The sequence below is a fragment of the Lepidochelys kempii genome, chromosome 25 (genome assembly GCF_965140265.1).
Source record: "Lepidochelys kempii isolate rLepKem1 chromosome 25, rLepKem1.hap2, whole genome shotgun sequence".
NCBI classification, from domain to species: Eukaryota; Metazoa; Chordata; order Testudines; family Cheloniidae; genus Lepidochelys; species Lepidochelys kempii.
This window is the reverse complement of record NC_133280.1, coordinates 8856784-8874199: the sequence shown is the minus strand read 5'-3', so window position 1 is coordinate 8874199 and position 17416 is coordinate 8856784. Positions and strand designations below refer to the sequence as shown.

General features: G+C 51.8%; 1 protein-coding gene across 1 annotated transcript; it reads right to left on the bottom strand.

Moving 5' to 3' along the window:
• Positions 1-7655: 7655 nt before the first annotated feature.
• Positions 7656-17030, bottom strand: YJU2 (YJU2 splicing factor homolog). Its single transcript, XM_073323935.1, has 8 exons — positions 16949-17030; positions 15936-16036; positions 14677-14821; positions 14071-14205; positions 13481-13662; positions 11703-11823; positions 10280-10445; positions 7656-8743 (listed from the first exon to the last, which is right to left on the bottom strand). Exons 1-8 carry the CDS (start codon positions 16970-16972, stop codon positions 8625-8627), a joined length of 993 nt encoding a protein of 330 aa, XP_073180036.1. The 5' UTR covers positions 16973-17030; the 3' UTR covers positions 7656-8624.
• Between the last annotated feature and the right edge of the window lie 386 nt (positions 17031-17416).

Sequence of the window (17416 nt, the reverse complement as noted above, 5' to 3'; positions counted from 1 at the left end):
AGGTCTCTTGAGCAGGGACTGTCTCTATGTCTCTGTACAGCCCCGAGTACAATGAGGCCATGATCTCAGGGCAGGCCTACACTGCAATGGAAGGTGTGCCACGTAGACATACCCAAATTAGCTTTAATCTAGTTAGCAAGGCTACGAATAGCGGTGAAGACATGGCGGCATGGGTGTCAGCCCGGGCTAGCAATGCAAACACGTACATAGCCCGGAGCGTGGCGGGGGGTTTGTACGGCTGATGCTGAAGAAGTCCATGCCACCACGTCCTCACTGCTATTTGCCGCCATGCCAGCTAGATGAAAGCTAATGTGGGTTTGCCTACCCAAGCTCAATCCTCTCCCCGCAATTGCAGTTCAGTTGGAGTGTAGAGATACCCTCAGCTGGGACTTCTGGGTGCTACTGTAATAAAAATACATTCATAAGAACTTATATAGCTTTAAAAATATCCTTGGGGCTACATGGATGTGTGTGTGTCTGAATGCTGCAAGCCCTGGAAAACTGGGCTCACAGGTGTGGTGTATGGAAAACTATTAACATTGTAAAGCTATCAATTTAAATGCTCAGGGGTTTCCTGGTCCTGCAGGCAGGAGCCTCTGTAGGGAAGCGTGACCACAGCAGTCAGTTTGCAGCCAGGGAGCCTAGAGTAACAAGGTGGGGTGAGTTGTACCTCTGGGAGCAGCCTGCTTTGTCTCTCTCTGCTTTTATCATTCTGAATTCTACAAAACAAAGCAGTGCTAGGTTGCAACCTTCCAGCAAGACTATTTTATGTTTTCATCTCACTTCTCTATTTCTATGTTACAAAACATAACAACAGGGAAGAGAAACAGGCTCTTACTTCGAGCTGATTAGAAAACATTCACGAAAGTTGGATGAGTGGACATTTGAAACACCACCTCATTTCTCAGTTTCTCATTGCTCCTAATTAAGGCTCAGGCCTGCATGTTCTTCCATGCGGGACTGATACCAGTGGGTTTCAACGGACATAGATCTACTTGCAGGATGGGGCGGGGGGGCCCTTACCTGGTGTCCTTTGAGGTTAAGAGGGCAAGCGCATGAGGGCTCTGAAGAGCTACTAGCACTCAATTTGCTGCATGGCAGCTAGGCATGGTTCCTGCAGCCATGGTCCTGAAGCACCTGCTCAAGGCAAGGTGACTCTGTATGGAAACAAGAGTCCATCTACCCAGAGCAGGAGCAGGGCCCTACAGCTAGATCCTCAAAATTATTTGGGTGCCTAACTCCTAGTGGTTGTTAGTGCTCTGTGGTTGCGTTGTTTCTTTATGATGGATAAAGACCTACCACTATACATTCAAATCTTGTATACTGTTTTTTATGGAGGTCTCTATGGACAACTGGAAAACTAGTAGGAATACACCACCACCTAGCAACCAAGGAAGTGGAACTTGAGCCACCGTGGGAGGGTTTTTTTAGTCAGACTGTTCAAAGCTCTGGGCCTGTTTGTTTTTGTTCTCCTTGATTTAACTCAAAGGTCTGACAAACGCTCAGGAGAAAAGCTGTCTTTAAAGATTCCTCCCCACTTCAGTTAAGGGTTGAGACCCCTCCCTTCCCAGTTCTCTTGTCTTTCAAGGAGACACCCAGCAGAAAAACAGGGAAGACCGGATTTAATCTTTCTGATTTTTCTAAGGTTAAAAACCCCCTCACTTTTTCTTTTTTGGAGAAGGAAATGAAATCTTTCATGTCTTCTTCGTTCACCATCGAGCAGCCAAAAAGGGCACAGTTTCATTGTTTTCCCTTTAAAGCAGAGAGACATCCTTTCAACCTGAGCCCTGAACTCTGCCGCTGCTTCCCTTTGAATGCTCTGCCTTTGGTACATTGTAGTCCTGACCTCAATGTAGCTTTTTGTACTTAGTATTCATAAAACCGGTACCGTTCTTTGCCACCTCCTGGGACCCTAATCTATTCCTCTGTTTCAGAACAAAGAACCCCTCCCCCGCCCCTGCTCCCCAATCAGCAATTGAGAAGTAGCCTAAATGTGTTTCTAGGGGGAATAAGCGTAAGAGCCAGCTAATTGTCCTGTTTAATGTGCTCGGCTGAAATATATTCTGTCTAGCAGAACAGTTGTTGACAGATCTCATCAAATATAAATACCAGAGCCCTATATAAATATCCAGCATCTGAAGTATTAACGTTCGAAGGGGCTGCTAATTATAATTCATTTGCCAGGAACGTTAATTGTTCTCGTAACAGAAGAATCAAGAGGAAAATCTGATTTAGACTTGTTCCTTTGTTTCCTTTAAATGCAGGGGGTTAACAATTCTTCCATCTCATTCCCTCAAGCGCGCACACGCACCCAAAATAATCTGGGTGTGTTAAATCCATGCTGAAATAGGTCCCTGTTTGCTGTTTTTAAATGAGGGTTCATTAGTGAAATCCTGCTCATTAATTAGGGCTGGGTGCCTTGAACTGGGAATACAGGGCCTGATCCCACATCTGGGCAAGTCAGTAGACAGACAGCCATTTGAGTTCAGGGAGCTTTGGATCAGGCCCATAGGCCAGCCAACCACTGCAAACCCCCCGATAGTGCAGGCAAGCTAGCTGCTATTGGCACAGCTGGGGCTCACCCCTGCTTGGCACCAGGATGTGCCAGAAGCTTCAGCAGGGGCTAGCCCTGTGAGTAACTGCCCCGGGTTCCAGGGGGGCTGGTGGAGCCTGCATTGGAGTGAGTACGGTCCTGGATTCGCTGCTCCGACACCTGAGCTAGCTTGGGTACGTCAACACAAGCTGCAATCACACTCCATGACTGCAGTGCAGACCTACCCGAAAGCAGCTGGGGTGCTGAAGCGCTGGGCTTTGAAACTTGGAATCTGGTAATAACGGGACCAGCGCCTGGAAATCCAGCTCCACACGCCACCCACGCTGGACCTTGTAAGCAGGGCCCAAGTGGCGAAAAAGCAGCTGGTGGCTCAGCTCACATCTGCCCTGGTACTCTTCGCAAAGAAAGAGAAGTGAACTCCCTGAGGGATGAACGGATTGAGTCTGGCACATGCTGCGCATTGGCTGGGACACCGGGCAAAGAGCCGGGCCTGGAACTGACTGCTCCACAACGGTGAATTCTCCCCCCTGCCTTTATTACCTGAAACACCCCAATAGAACCCCATCACTGCTGTGGGGAGGAAAATGGAGATGGTGGAATGGTCTCCCCGAGGATACAGTGGATGCCGCATCGATTGAGTCATTCTAAACCGGACAAAGCGCTGGAGAGCACACTCAAGGGAACAACCCGGCTGCAGCGAGGGATGGATCAGACGCAGCCTAACGAGGATCTTTCATCTTTCTCCAATTGCTAGAATGCTGCGAAAATGCTCCCACAAAGGGGGAGGGAGGGGAAGAGTGGGACAGTTCCCCCGTCTGTCCCCCAAACAGACCCAACTGTCCCCCTGCAAACCGCGCCCTCCCCCGAGAAGCATCATCGGTACTTGCAATTCCTATTTGCTTCCCCCAGCGCCGCTGGAGGACAGCAACAGAGGAGATCAATTGCTGCTCTGGGTAATGAAAGGAGATGAAGAAGCAAACAGCTCTGACACCTCCAATTTATTACCCCAGGTCCAGCCATTTTTAACAGGGAGTAATGTGATTGTGCTGGCAAAATCAAAAGCCTCCATACGGGTTTATTACACGGCGCACTAAGCCAGTGGGAGCTGCTAACCTGGTGGAGGCGGAGCGGGACTGGGGAGGTAATAGGATGGAGCAAGGTTCATTACTGCTGTGCCTGGGGGAAGAGTGCCTGGGGGGGGGGGGGAGGAGGGGGGTAAAGAGAGGTGCCACCACCATGTACACAGGATCAGCTCAGCCTGAGACTCTTCGCGAGCAATTGGCGGAGACGGAGAATGCAGTGGGAACGCTGGCCCTGCTGCACGCCCGCCTCCCATAGCAATGAACGGCAGCTCTGCAGGCTGGGGCAGGGGGGAGAGGGGGAAGGGGGGAATTGTGACCCTGCTTTTCAGAGCCAGGCAGCGAGAATACTCCGAGCTGCTCACTTGCGTGTCGTGCATGTGGACAGTAACCACTGGGGCCTGGCTTGTATCTCTATAAAGCTATCCCTAGGCAGGGCAAGCGCCACCTTTCACTGCATAGATCTGAAGGCCAGAAGAGACCACCATGAGCGTGTAGGGTGAGTCCCTGCCTAACACGCAGGCACCAAGAGCCATGGGCTAAAGACCTTCAGGAACCTGGTTAAAGGGCCACCCCCCCCCATTACCAGCCAGAACCCTGAGACGACAGGAGCTGGACCGATCCTGCATTGGCCAAGGGCTGAACTAAATCCTTTAACCGTTCCTTGCCCTGCCGTTGTGTAAATCCAGTCTGCCCAGAACCACCCCCCACTCCAATGAGCGCGTGGTGGGGAGGCATCGGGTGATCGACATGATGACTCGGCAGGATCAAGCCCTAAATTGCAGTGCAGACTATGGGGGTGTGAATTGAAGGGCACTCAAATGTCCTGCACACGCTCAAAGCGCCCCGCATAGACCCTGCTGGCACGAACTAACAGGTACCTCACTACCTCTGAGGATGGCCACAAATAACTTGCGCTGGGTCTCCCATTCGTTACAATAAACACTTGTTACAGTCGCTTAATGCTGTTTTTCTGACATTTCCAGCCTCTTAATAACAGGTTGCCTTTCCCTAGCTCCTTCCATCCAACATTCTCAACCTGCTCTATGAACACGCATTAACCAAGTGTCACAAGCATTCTGTCTGGCAGGTCAGAGTAGCCTTTAACAGACAGGGAAACTGAGGCAGAAGGAGGGCAAGCGGCTTGCCTATGGCCAGTGGCAGAGCCAGGGATAGAACCCACTGCTCCCAGGCCTGTACCTTACCACAAACCACACTCCCGGCCATCTTTGTCACCGTCTCCCTCTTGTCAAACGGATGGGAGACTCTTCCAACAGTGCTACGCAGCTGGGAGACCCAGGGAAACGCAAGCCTGACGAAAGCCAGCTCCGATAAGGTTTGACAAGCGCTGCCTGAAGAGGATGATAACGATCAAGGAGGACAGATGGTGAAGAATGGAACGATTGGGGAGGCAATGAGGCAGAAATGGATCATACCCCGCACCAGGTGGTGGAATGGAAAGCCCCTAGGAGCACGTGATCAGATGGGGGCAGGGCGGGGGGGTCGTAAGTGGCCATGGCAGAGCGGATGACCCCATGGAGCAAGGAGTGGTGAAGGCATGTGGGAAAGATTCACTGAAGGCAAAGATCCATAGCAGACAGGAAGGCTCATTGGAGGGGAGGGCGCCGAGGTACCCCACTGAAAACAGGGCTAGCAGACTCTTCTGGTTTACCTGGAATGAAGTGAAGTCTCTCGACTCCAGGCAGACCCATCTCTCTCTAGTGCACGGCAGCAAGATGGATGGGCTTGCGGAGAAGGCATCGCCGTGGGACTCTGGAGAACTGGGTTCAAGCCCCACTTTTGCTGCAGACTGCCTGGGCAACCTCAGGAAGAAAGTTGTGTGAGCCCTGAGCTACCCGCCCACCTGTGAAAGAGGCAATAGCAGCATTCTCCCCCACTCTGGGGCAGGGACAGCCCTGCTGTAGGGGTACATACAGCACCAGGCAAAATGGGACCCTGATCTCGCTTGGGGCCTCTAGGTGCTATTGTGATACAAATAAAGGTGAGTTGCAGGGGCTAGCAGTGGGATTTGGGGTGGGAGGGGGAGGAGCCTGGCAGATGGGAAACGAGAAGTTACCCCAATCTTTTCAAAGTGTCACCCGGCAGCTGTTGCCATGCGCGCTCAATGCCACGACCCAGTTCTAACCGGCCGCCGAGAGGGAGCCCGACCACAGAAATGCTGGTAACGTGACGACAAAAGCAAGCCGTCCCTGCCAAAGGCCAGGGTGCTCCTTCAGCAGCGGCAATGCGGTACGTGCCTCTTGCAAGGGAGAGCACGGAGTCCTCCCCGTTGTCATCACAAAGGAAAAGAGACAGAGGCCCAAGAGAAATGGGATTCCAATGAGACAGAGGAATTCCATTGATCGCCGTGGGTAAACCAGAGCCGCAGGGCTGCTACACGCATGGTGCCAGCAGGTCTGGCGGACACGGACTGGTACTGCTACGCCAGCAAGGCTCCCCGGGGGCATTTGCTCACCCTTTTTAGATTAATCTAATTACGAGAGTTCTGAAGCCCATTAATGTCTCTCAGCGGAGTCAGCGTCTCCTGGCTGCCGGCTCCTTTCTGGGGCCTGGCGGGGTGCATCCCCAACCGCAGAGACAGGCAGTGCAGCGGGAGCAGCCTGGCCAGTGCCTTTCCCAAGGAGCGCTCTGTTTTTAAGGAGGCCGGCCCCCTTCCCCTGCCAGCCCCCACTCCCAGAAAGGCGGCGGGGGAGAGAGAGACCAAGCAGCAGCACCGGACAGCATAGCGCTGGATTCCTCTCCCTGCAGCTGTTGGTTTAACCTTTGTAAGCCTGGCAAGAGTTCAGAGCACTGCACAGCTCGCCCTTCCTTAAGCCTGCCAGTGCTCAGACTAGGCTCTGCTGTGACTGTCCCCCTGAGCGGGGCTTCCAGCCTTTGCAAGGGCAGTAGTCTCTGGCTCGTCCCACCCCGAAATCAAAGCCTCTGGCAGGCGCTCACACTTGCATCCTCCTAGCGCTCTTTGGAGGAGTCGCTGGTTCCAGTGAAGCTACAGCTGAGCAGCTTCACCCCCCCTCTACAGGGACAGAGGGGGACACTCAAGGCTGCCTTTGCCCCTTGTGGTCACTCTCCACTGGCTGCTCCTGAGCATTGGGGTAAAAAGCTGATTGAGCCGGGACTGCCCTGATGGGTGTGGGGGTCCAGGCCGTAGTTAGGAATGATGTGAGACAAAGAGGTTATTGCCTGAGTATCAGCCAGTTGTTTGACCTCGTCTTGTCTGATTCACCCAGTTAGAAGGCCACAGGGAGACAGAAACTCTCCACTGATACTCAAAGCAAGAAAAACAGCATGTCGCAGAAACTGGAGAACCCAGGGAAAGTACATTACAGAGCTAGGGAAGGACTTGGGGGGGGCAGGGGGGGGACAGAGACCATAGGGAGGTTTGGGGATTTTTTTCTGACTCTGCTGAGAGACCTTAAGGGGCTTCAGAACTCAGGGCGGGGGGGAGAGGAGAGGGGTGGTTCACCTTCCTCTGCAGCATCAGGCATGGGTCACTTGCAGGTTTAAACTAGTATAAATGGTGGATTCTCTGTAACTTGAAGTCTTTACATCATGATTTGAGGACTTCAGTAACTCAGTCAGATGTTAGGGGTCTATTACAGGAGGGGGAGGGAGGGAGGTTCTGTGGCCTGCAATGTGCAGATCAGACTAGATGACCAGGATGGTCCCTTATGACCTTAAAGTCTATGAGCTAAGGACACAACAATAGCATGAAGCGAGCACCCGGTTGCTGAACTCAGCTGCATGCCCTATGTATTCTGTGGGCACAGGTTTGATCCAGGACTTTAAATCTGCTCCATCCCCAACTCCAGTGATCCACGCACAACACATTCCTATCGGCCTCTTGGGCAGGTGGTTTAGTGACTCGCTGCTTCTCAACTAAAAGGGTCACACACTGAGCCAGCAAGAGAACCCAGGAGTCCTGACTCCCAATCTCCTACCCTCACCAGTAGGCAACACCATCTGAAGACAGTTTTACAAAGAATGACAGGGGAAGGGAGAGATGCTCTTCAGAATCCTTTATTACATCTGAAGTTAAACAACTGTGTTAAAAATGGCACGATCCTCATGGGGAGTAATAGGCACTAACATCGCCTCTACCTTGTATCGGGACGCACAGGCTAAATGCAGCGATGTCGGGGAGGACACAAGAGAAGAGCAAAACAAGTTACACATTAAACCAGAGCCCCATGCCAAGAATTCAGACATGGTAAGAGTTAACAGAGAGGCCTGGAGACAGATTGGGCTTTACAGGAATTCCAGGAGACTGGAGTGGTGAGGGAGATGCTGGTATATAGAACCACACACTTCATTACCCTCCACTTAGCTGCTGATGACAAGGCTTTCGATAAACGCGGCATGATGGATTCCAGCCACAGTAGGTGACCTGCTGCTCTCAGCTCCTTCCGACTTTGGGGCTTTGCTCCCGCTATCAGACTAGGCAGCCACTTTCTACTCCCCAATCTCCCCAAACACATGGTCAGGAAGATGTGGGAAACAAGCCTGAAAAGAGGAAGCTTGTCTCATCTAATAGAGATTCTTCCCCTGGGCAGCTTTGGTTTGCTGGTGCCACCATCACTCACGACAGGCTGACAGGAGCCCGGATTGAAGGATGTTTAATAGGAAGAGATGCCTGGAGGCAATCTGGTTGCACTGGAAGTGGTACTCCTGTATCCCAGTTTGAAGGAATGCTGTAACATGACGGTATATTCGGGGTTTCCAGGAAGGAAGAGCAGCTCCAATTACACATGGCTGGCCATGTGTGCAGACTGCCCGGGAATCCCACTGGGATTGTCTATGCACAAGGATGCCAGCTCTCTGGCAGGATTTGGTTGTTAGGACAGCAGCTGCCTGGTGGTGGGGTGAAGAGAGGAAACTCTGCCCTCCCTGCATCCCATTGCCAACCCCTGGCCTCGCTCTACCCCAACTGGGTAAGGCAGCGGAGTGAGAGCTCTCAGCAGAGACCCACAGACTCAGTCACTGGTACTGTCTTCGCTGTCAGAATACGCCCCCAACAGGCTGAGGGAAGAGCCCTGGGCTGCTGATGGGGGCTGGGTCACAGCAGGTAACGAGGAGCTCCAACTTCCAGCATCTAGAAACCAAACAGAGCAGGTTCAATCATTCACACCCCACACCCACTGCTGGAGAACAGAGAGCTGCACCTTACGGACGCCCGAGGAAATCAGGAGTTGAAGCACTCCTGTTGCTGCACGGATGGGCTTCTACCACCCCGAGGGGCGGGCCCAGGCCCTGCCAGGTTCTGGGCACCCACTGCAACACCAGGCACTAGGACCTGGAGTAAAACAGGTTCCTCAGCACCCTGTCTGAGTTGCAAAGAGGATTCAAAGGTTTGATGTTGCTGGGAGAAGAGAGAGTCGCATTTCTACGGAGGCTCTCCTCCTGCCCCCTTGTGGTGACATAAGAGAATGGAAACGTCGGAGATACTTAAGCATACGCGGATTCCACCTAACTAGACGAGGGTGAGGTGAGTTGAACCTCAGTCTAACACAGATGCTTTCTGTGAGGTGGCCTCCTGTGTGTGAAACTGTCTTTGCTGTACAAGCTCTCAGGCTGGAAAGGTGGGGCGGAGGGACTGGTGTGTGGATGATATAGGGAAAACATCACTCAGCTGGGCCATTCATGGAACACCAGGTTTGGATCAGCAGCCAATGTAATCTTACATAGCACCTGTCATTCAAAAAGATTAAACTACCCAGAGGGCTGGGATCATTTCGCCCGCCATCACAATGCAGCCACCTCTGCGATGGAACACAGCCGCTGTTCAACAGAACAAAGCAATCCCGTGCAACAGTTTAGGACAGGAAGGAAAGAATATCGTGTGCAACTGAAAGTGCAGGGGAGTTTGGGGAAGGCAGAACAGCATGTCCCAAATATCACAGCATACAATATAAACTCCCTGGACAGTAAAATGAAGACAGAAGATGGCTTGTGATCAGCTGCAAGCTGTTTATGTTACTGTAGCAGACAGCTGTGTCAACAGCCCCAACCTCCTTGTGGAAAGTACGTTTTGGAATGGCACAGTAAATTCAAATCCCATGCCTGGTCTCGCATTACCGTCTGTACTACTGTAGCGCACAGGCAGCCCAAGTTATGGGCCAGGACGCCTTTGGGCTAGGTGCTGTACAGACACAGAACAGAGGAGCTCAATAATTTTATGAGCAATAATATCAAAATATTTATCATAGTACTTCTATAGACTAGCACCATCATTGTATCTGAGCATCAAAATGTCAATACAGAAGTTCAGACACTGGCAATCAGCTCTCATGCTTCAGGACACAAGCTCTTTGCCAGAGTGGTCAGGAAGGAATTTTACTTCCCCATAACAATGCACTATATGGGAGGCAGGAGAGAGAAGATGGCTTCCTCTCTGAAACACTGGGCATTGGCCCCTACTGGAAATCCCAACACCAGACTTGATGCCATTCTGACAAAATTCTGTTGGGTCGTGAATCACTAAACTGCAACATATAATTGAAGACAACACAGACACACATGATTAAGCTGCTTGATGTCCCCAACCTGTTAGAACCCACCTTGGTGGCCTGGAGTTAAGGGGCTAATCAGGTCCTGCATTACCATGTAGGTGAGACAGAACCCAAGTTACCTGAGCTTTGTAGTGTAGTTTGCTTCCCCACACCATTAGCGGTGGTGGAGCCCGGGGTCTGTTTCTTCACCGTGACCAGGCCGGCCAGCTGGGACTTGCTGTTCAGTTTGCCCACACTCCTCTCCCAGCTTTCAGTCTTTAGCTTCTTGCTCTGGGGCTCCATGTCCTACAGAAGGGAGCACAAATATTAATGCTCTCGGTCCTTGGAGCCCTTGGGGTGGGGTGGGGGGGGAGACTATGCAAAATGCCACATCATCATCCAAATCAAGGGTGGTTTGAGCTGCATACACAGAGGTATCATGTCACAGAGCAGCAAGGAGAAAGCCCCTCGCTGGATATCTACAGGGTGTGAAGAAAAGGTGTGGCTAGGATGGGACAGAGCACTGTTAGGTGCAGAGGAACGAAATCAGCACAGGAAGATTCAGGCTGAATACCAGGGAAAGCTTGCTGTCCAGAGATCAAGAAGGGTGTGGAAGAGCCTCCCCAAAGACTGATGCCCCGTTGCTTGGGGCATCCACAGCAAGGCTGGAAGAGACACTGGTCAGCGGGCACAGTTGTCCATTGGCAGAGGGGTGATCCAGATGTGTGCAACAGGACTTTCCAGTATCCAGCTTCTCTGATCTCACATGCTGGCTGCTGGACCAACCACTGGGTTTAACACACTTGTGACGAGATGGCTCAGAAGGACTGGGACAGAGAACATCTCACAGTTGAACTCCAGCCTGGCTTGGGAGTCACTTGAAAGCTTTCACCAGCCTGCACTGTTTGACGGTCTCAGTGGACAGGGATTGACATAAGAGAGAAACCGCTGCCATTGGCACTAACTGGCCCGTATGCTGGATCTTCTGTGGAGATTATACCAAGGACTGAACTCCCTCCGCCTCAGAGCAAGCATCAGAACAATAGGTTGTGATCATGCACGGGAGCTTGCCCTGCTGTGGATAAACACAGGGCTTCATTCTTCAGGGATGTCCAGCTGGCATCTTCCACCACTGCTAATCTTGTATTGATGTAACTTACGTTTGTATAACGATTAAACCATTACAATCCTTTTGGGTACAAGCCAAAACCAGGGAGCAAAGCCAGCAGCAACGTGCTGACCGCTGAACCATCATCAGGCATGACTCTGTGGGTGGGGGCTCTTAGCGGCAGCTCACCACCACGGAGATGAGCCCCTTTGTTAGTTGATACAGGCTGAAGTTTACTTCGACCAAAACCTCTCACTTCTTCCTTTCAGTCTAATACACAATGAGCCACATTTTCTAAACTGGGCCTGCAAGAGAGGCAATTGTGCCTCAAAGTCTCCAAAACAGGGGACTTCTCATGCAATGTGGTTCGCTGGGTTTTAGTTTGTTCCCTTGTGGAAAAATCTCCCGTCTCAGAGAGACGCACTGCTGGAAAAGCCCCTACCCCCAGGATTTACCTCCTGCAAGATGTCAGTAGGTTTCATTTTCAGCGCTGACCTTGAGGGCACTTGGACAGCTTCCTCATCAGAGTCAGAGTCTTCCAGGAATCGCCTGCTCTGGGCTTGTTCCAGCATAGCTCTGCAAAGCAAAGGGATCCCCCAGAGAGGTGTAACAGAGTGACTTGATTACAGTCTATCCGTGCCCACATGGGCAACAAATATTTGATAATGGGCTCTTCATTCTAGCAGACAAAGGTAGAACACAATCCAATGGCTGGAACTTGAAACTAAAATTCAGACTGGAAGTAAGGTGTTAAATGTTTAATTGAGAGAATAATTAATCATTGGAACTATTTACCAAGAGTCAATGGTGGATTCTCCACCACTGGTAACTTTTAAATCAAAACTGGATGATTTTTCTAAAAGATCTGCTCCAGGAACTATTCTGGGGCAGTTCTCTGGCCTGTATTATGCAGGAGGTCAGACTAGGGCAGGGGTGGGCAAACTACGGCCTGTCAGGGCTTTGGATCCGGCCCGTGGGATTACCAGCCCCCCTGCACACCGCTGCCACCCCGGAGCCACTCAAGGTAAGTGGCACTGGGCCGGAGCCCGCATCCCGAACCCCTCCTGCACCCAGCACCCCAGCCCCGAGCCCCCTGCCCCAGCTCTACATTCATGGCCCTGTATGCAATTTACCCACCCAGATGTGGCCCTCGGGCCAAAAAATTTGCCCACCCCTGGACTAGGGGTTGGTCTTCACTATGGGGAGATTGCTGCTGCAATTGAAGCAGCAGGGGTCGATTTAGCGGGTCTAGTAAAGACCCACTAAATCGATGGCAGAGCGCTCTCCAGTGGACCCCAGTATTCCAGCTCTTCCAGAAGGGTAAAGGAAGTCAACCAGAGAGCGTTATTCACGTAGCTGAAGTAGCATAACTTAGGTCAACTTACCCCGGTAGTGAAGACAAGCCCTAGATGACCACTGTGGACTTTCGGCCTTGGAGTCTGTGACTCAATGAAAAACATCCACCTTCATGAGCCCTGCGAAGAGCAGTGCTGTCCTGCATACACTGTAGTTCTGATATGTTACAACTGACCTGGGACAGCCACTTGAGTGTGCCAGGATTCAACAGCTCCCACATTGCTGCTGGACCCCATCTTCCCTTCCCAGTCTGTTTGCTGTTACAGCTTGGAATCCTTGCAGCACTCCAAGTCCCCTTTTTAGGTGCAGTTCAGTGCTGCTGAAAGGTCTTTCATTTAGCCCCAGAATAATACCATGGACACAACGATAGGGGTTTTCCCCACACCCTGACACAAAGGTACTTTAGCCCTACACCCTGGAAGAGGTCTCCTCTCAAGGCAAGTTCAGTCTCAGAGGCCAGCTCAGTCTCTGATCTCTTTGCCAAAGATGCCAACTGGGACAGTGGTTTTTGGCGTGCAAACACCGCCCCGTGGAGGGTCACTTATATTTCCCTTACCCCTTTCAATATTAGGGCCACCGCACCTCATGTGTGTCCTTTACCTGTATGTCTAGATAGGTCGGATATCAGTCATCCTATTAGATCTCCTCACATCCCAATCCACACCACAGCCCTACCATGCATAAATCCCACACCCTCAGATTGCAAGTGTTACCCTCTTTTGGATCTCTGGCACTGTCCCTCCCATTAAAATACTGCTGTGGGGATGTGGGGGGGCTGTTAAGACCACTGCCCAGCCCACAGGTGGCAGCCTGGAAAGTTTCATATATCCAGGTCTGACCAGAACTCAAACATAAGCAATGTTTCCAGCTGACTCACTTCATCTCCGTCTCATCCTCCTCTAGCTCCCTTCGTTTCCGCTCCTCCTCATAGTCCTTATACTGCTTCAGCATGGATTCAAAGTCCACATTTGCCTGACGCTGGTTCAGCTCCTTCAGCTCTTGCAGGTTCTCCAGAACCTCCATCTCCAGCTTGGAGTCCTTTGTTCGGTTCTCCAAAACCTAGTAGGGAAAGCAGGAAAGCCCTTGAAGTACTGGGTAAGCCTCACCGACAACTCATGAACTGTAGCTTCCATTACTAGCATGGCAATTCTTAAGTGCCTGCTGCCATGGTACCTAAGTGACAAAGTTTAGCATGAGTACTAGGCGTGAGATAGCATGAGTATGGGGAGCCTCGTTTTCAGATCTTAACAAGCGCAATTAAAGATAGTGGTAAACTCCCTTTACTCATTCCAGGATAACACAGAACCTACAGAGACCTCAGTTACCACCTCTGCCTAGGCCAGTTCCAAAGTTGCAGAACTGGGGCAGTAGCCTCCTTCAACGCACTGAAACGCAAGTGGCTGAGGCCTGCAGATCTCAGTCTAATATTTAGGACTTAAGGGGAAAGGGAAGAATGCATTCAAATACCTTCATGGGATTGTTCAGCTCTTCCTCCTCTCTTTCCTTCTGCACCCTCTTCTCCTCTTCCTCCAACAGCTTCTCAGCTTGGAAGTTCCGAGTGGCGCCATGTTCCATTGTATAGTCTGTGTTCTCAGGATCCGTCTGAGGAAGACAGGGGCAACATAAGGGAATGATTGTGAACATGCCACATGCACGACAGGCTGCTATTGCTCCAATCATTGTTCATCTATTCAGTGCTGGTAATGAACAGCCAGTATGATTTTCAAAGCAACACATAAAACTACACAAAGCACTTCAACCTTGTTTTATTCACATCACCTGCCAAAAGAATGATTATTTATACCCTAGAAACACCCATTGTACTCAGACATTTGAGAAGCAATAGTGCCCTACTCACACTGTGGATGAGATACTTTACTGTTTGTTAAAAGGGGGATAGAGATCAAATAGTTTGGATGCAAAATTTGACCTCTGGTTGTCTTAAAATAGTAGCATTTGTTGGGAACCGTCTAGGATTAGAATGGAGATCTCCTGTCACTCAGTGCCCGGATCTACACCAGGCTGCCTCCCCAGATATCAAGAGCCCAGCTATAGAAGTCCCAAAATCTTCACCTTGAATGTGATTTCTGCCAGGCAGCGGGTACATTTGATGTAGAAGCGGAAGATGGGAAGCCCCAAGTACACCTCATTCTGAACAGTCTCCTTGCGAGCATTAAACTTCTTGCCTTTATAGATGTACTCACCACATGTCTTGCACCTACACGAAGCAAAGAGAAAGTGCATTAGGTCCACAGTGTAATAAAAAACTAGAGAAAGACAGGAGTCTAACTGACATACATGGGGGCTGAGCCTAGTTTTAATGGGCATTGTAACATCTGAACATCTGGTACCTATTGTTATACATAACATCTAAGATGACCAGAATAGAAAGACATTCGATACATTGCTATTTTTTCCATGTAATCTTTGATCAGTGTCATTTCTGTTGATTGACAGTTGCCTCCCTCTCACATACTGCTCCGGAGTGGGGCGTTCCTGCACACTCTGGACATTTAGGTACTTATATGGCCTTCATCACTGTAGTTTCTGAGGACCTCACCATCATTAATGGATATTATTATATAATTATTATTAGTGGACAGGTATTGCCCCCCCACTAGTTAAAAAACAAAGCCAGGGAATTGAGGCACAGGGTTGATTGGGTAACTTGCCCAAGCTCACACAACAAGTCTGTAGCCAAGCCAGGAATTGAACCAGTCACAGTCCAGTGTTTTATCCACTAGACCATCCTTTCTACCTGGTTTCTGTGAGGTGTTTTTACAGCAACAGCAGAAGCTGAATCTAAAGAGGCAGGTTTGTCCATCCCAAGTAAAAGTCCGGGTGGACTTGAGTCTGGTCATGCGATCCTCAGGCCTGCCTGAAAGACCCTTATGAATACAGCAGGGGAACATTTAGTCAGCCCTAGCATTTAAGCAGCTGGCTAAACATGCATACATAGTAGTTTGAGAGTGTCTAGATTAAGTCATTCCAGAGGAGATTCTGCTATTTAGTTTATAGCTATACAAAGTAGACCTGCACCCCAAAGGGTTACATCAGTTGTAAATATTGTGGTGCACAGAGTAACTTGCTCAAAAAAAAAAAAAGAAAAAAAAAGCAGCCAAAACCTCACAAGCGTTCCTTATTACCAAAATCCAGTCAGTACATTCAGCAAATAGCTGGATTCCCCCTCCATCCCAGTATATGGCCAGCTCGATGGAAACACAGTAAGAACCCAGAGGAGGGATAACCTACGAAATCTGCCAAATGCTTGTGACAGAACAGCGTTCCCATAAGTTCTCCAGTACACGCACAGCCAGCACCACCTCTCTCACCTCATGTTGAACGGGGCCATCAACCGCACAACATATTGCCGGTCCTTTGGGAGCTTGAGCTTTGGGATTTTAGATGGATCGAAGTCGGGCGGGTAGTATTTCTACAAGAACAAAACAGAAAAGGCATCAGTGGGGAGGCTGTGGGGTGAGAGGGTGAAATGGGGAGGGGAAGCAGGGTATCACCCAGTGCTCCAGCTCTTTGGGATCCACTGAGGATCAGAGCAGGGTCGCAATGTCAGGGCTCCCCACGCTCACATCAGAGCTGACCCGCACGCAAAGCTTAGAAGGCCTCTCAGCAGGACAGATGCCATCTCTCCTCTCCTCCGCTACGACCCCCACCCGTCCCCCTCCCCTACTACCAGTCCCTCTCCCCTCCCCCACTACGGAGCCTCCCCGGTCTCCCTCCCCTCCCCCCACTACCAGTCCCTCTCCCCTCCCCCACTACGGAGCCTCCCCGGTCTCCCTCCCCTCCCCCCACTACCAGTCCCTCTCCCCTCCCCCACTACGGAGCCTCCCCGGTCTCCCTCCCCTCCCCCCACTACCTGTCCCTCTCCCCTCCCCCACTACGGAGCCTCCCCGGTCTCCCTCCCCTCCCCCCACTACCTGTCCCTCTCCCCTCCCCCACTACGGAGCCTCCCCGGTCTCCCTCCCCTCCCCCCACTACCTGTCCCTCTCCCCTCCCCCACTACGGAGCCTCCCCGGTCTCCCTCCCCTCCCCCACTACCTGTCCCTCTCCCCTCCCCCACTACGGAGCCTCCCCGGTCTCCCTCCCCTCCCCCACTACCTGTCCCTCTTCCCTCCCCCGCTACGGAGCCGCCCCCCGCGATCTCCCTCTCCTCCCCCACTACGTAGCCTCCCCGGTCTCCCTCCCCTCCCCCGCTACGGGCCCCCCGGTTCCCCTCCCCCGCTACCTGTCCCTCTCCCCTCCCCGGTCTCCCCCCCCCCGCTACGGAGCCCCCCTCCCCCCAGGTCTCCTTCTCCCACCCCCACTGCAGGGCCCGCCCCCGACTCACATTCAAAACCTTCCTCTCCGACATTTTGCCCCCGGCCTGTGCCCAGCCCGGGTCCGCCCCGCGCTAACTCTCCGCCCCTCCCAGCTCCCCGGCACTTCCGGGACCCAGCCCCGCACCCTGCCATTGGCCTGAAACAAGGAGCCGCGAGCAGACGTGTTTCCTATTGGCTCTTACTGCCGCCCATCACAACTAAACCCCGCCCGATGGCTCGCGTGCTGCAGCTAAAGAGGCCCGTCTACGCGTCAAGCCCTGCTGAGAAAGGTTCCGGGAGGAGCTGAGTCTTGGCTGCTGCAGGGCTGGCTCAGCATTGGAGGCTCTGTGGGGCTCAGTGCGTTGGCCGCGCCTAGGGGCTGCTTTCCCAGGCCATTTCAGACCCTCCTATGCAGTGTAGAGAGAAACCAGGCAGCGAGCCGCCTACTCCTGAGTTTGCCCATTGCAAGGAGACGTGCAGGGTTTATAGTGCAATGC

What these genes read in the sequence shown, in the direction of transcription:
- YJU2 (XM_073323935.1), bottom strand. Translation starts at nt 16,972, where the DNA reads ATGTCGGAGAGGAAGGTTTTGAAT. An exon ending in CGGAGAGGAAGGTTTTGAAT is followed by an intron (nt 16,037 to 16,948) that starts GTGAGTCGGGGG and finishes TTGTTCTTGTAG; the next exon opens with AAATACTACCCGCCCGACTT. An exon ending in AACTACACTACAAAGCTCAG is followed by an intron (nt 8,744 to 10,279) that starts GTAACTTGGGTT and finishes TTTGGTTTCTAG; the next exon opens with ATGCTGGAAGTTGGAGCTCC.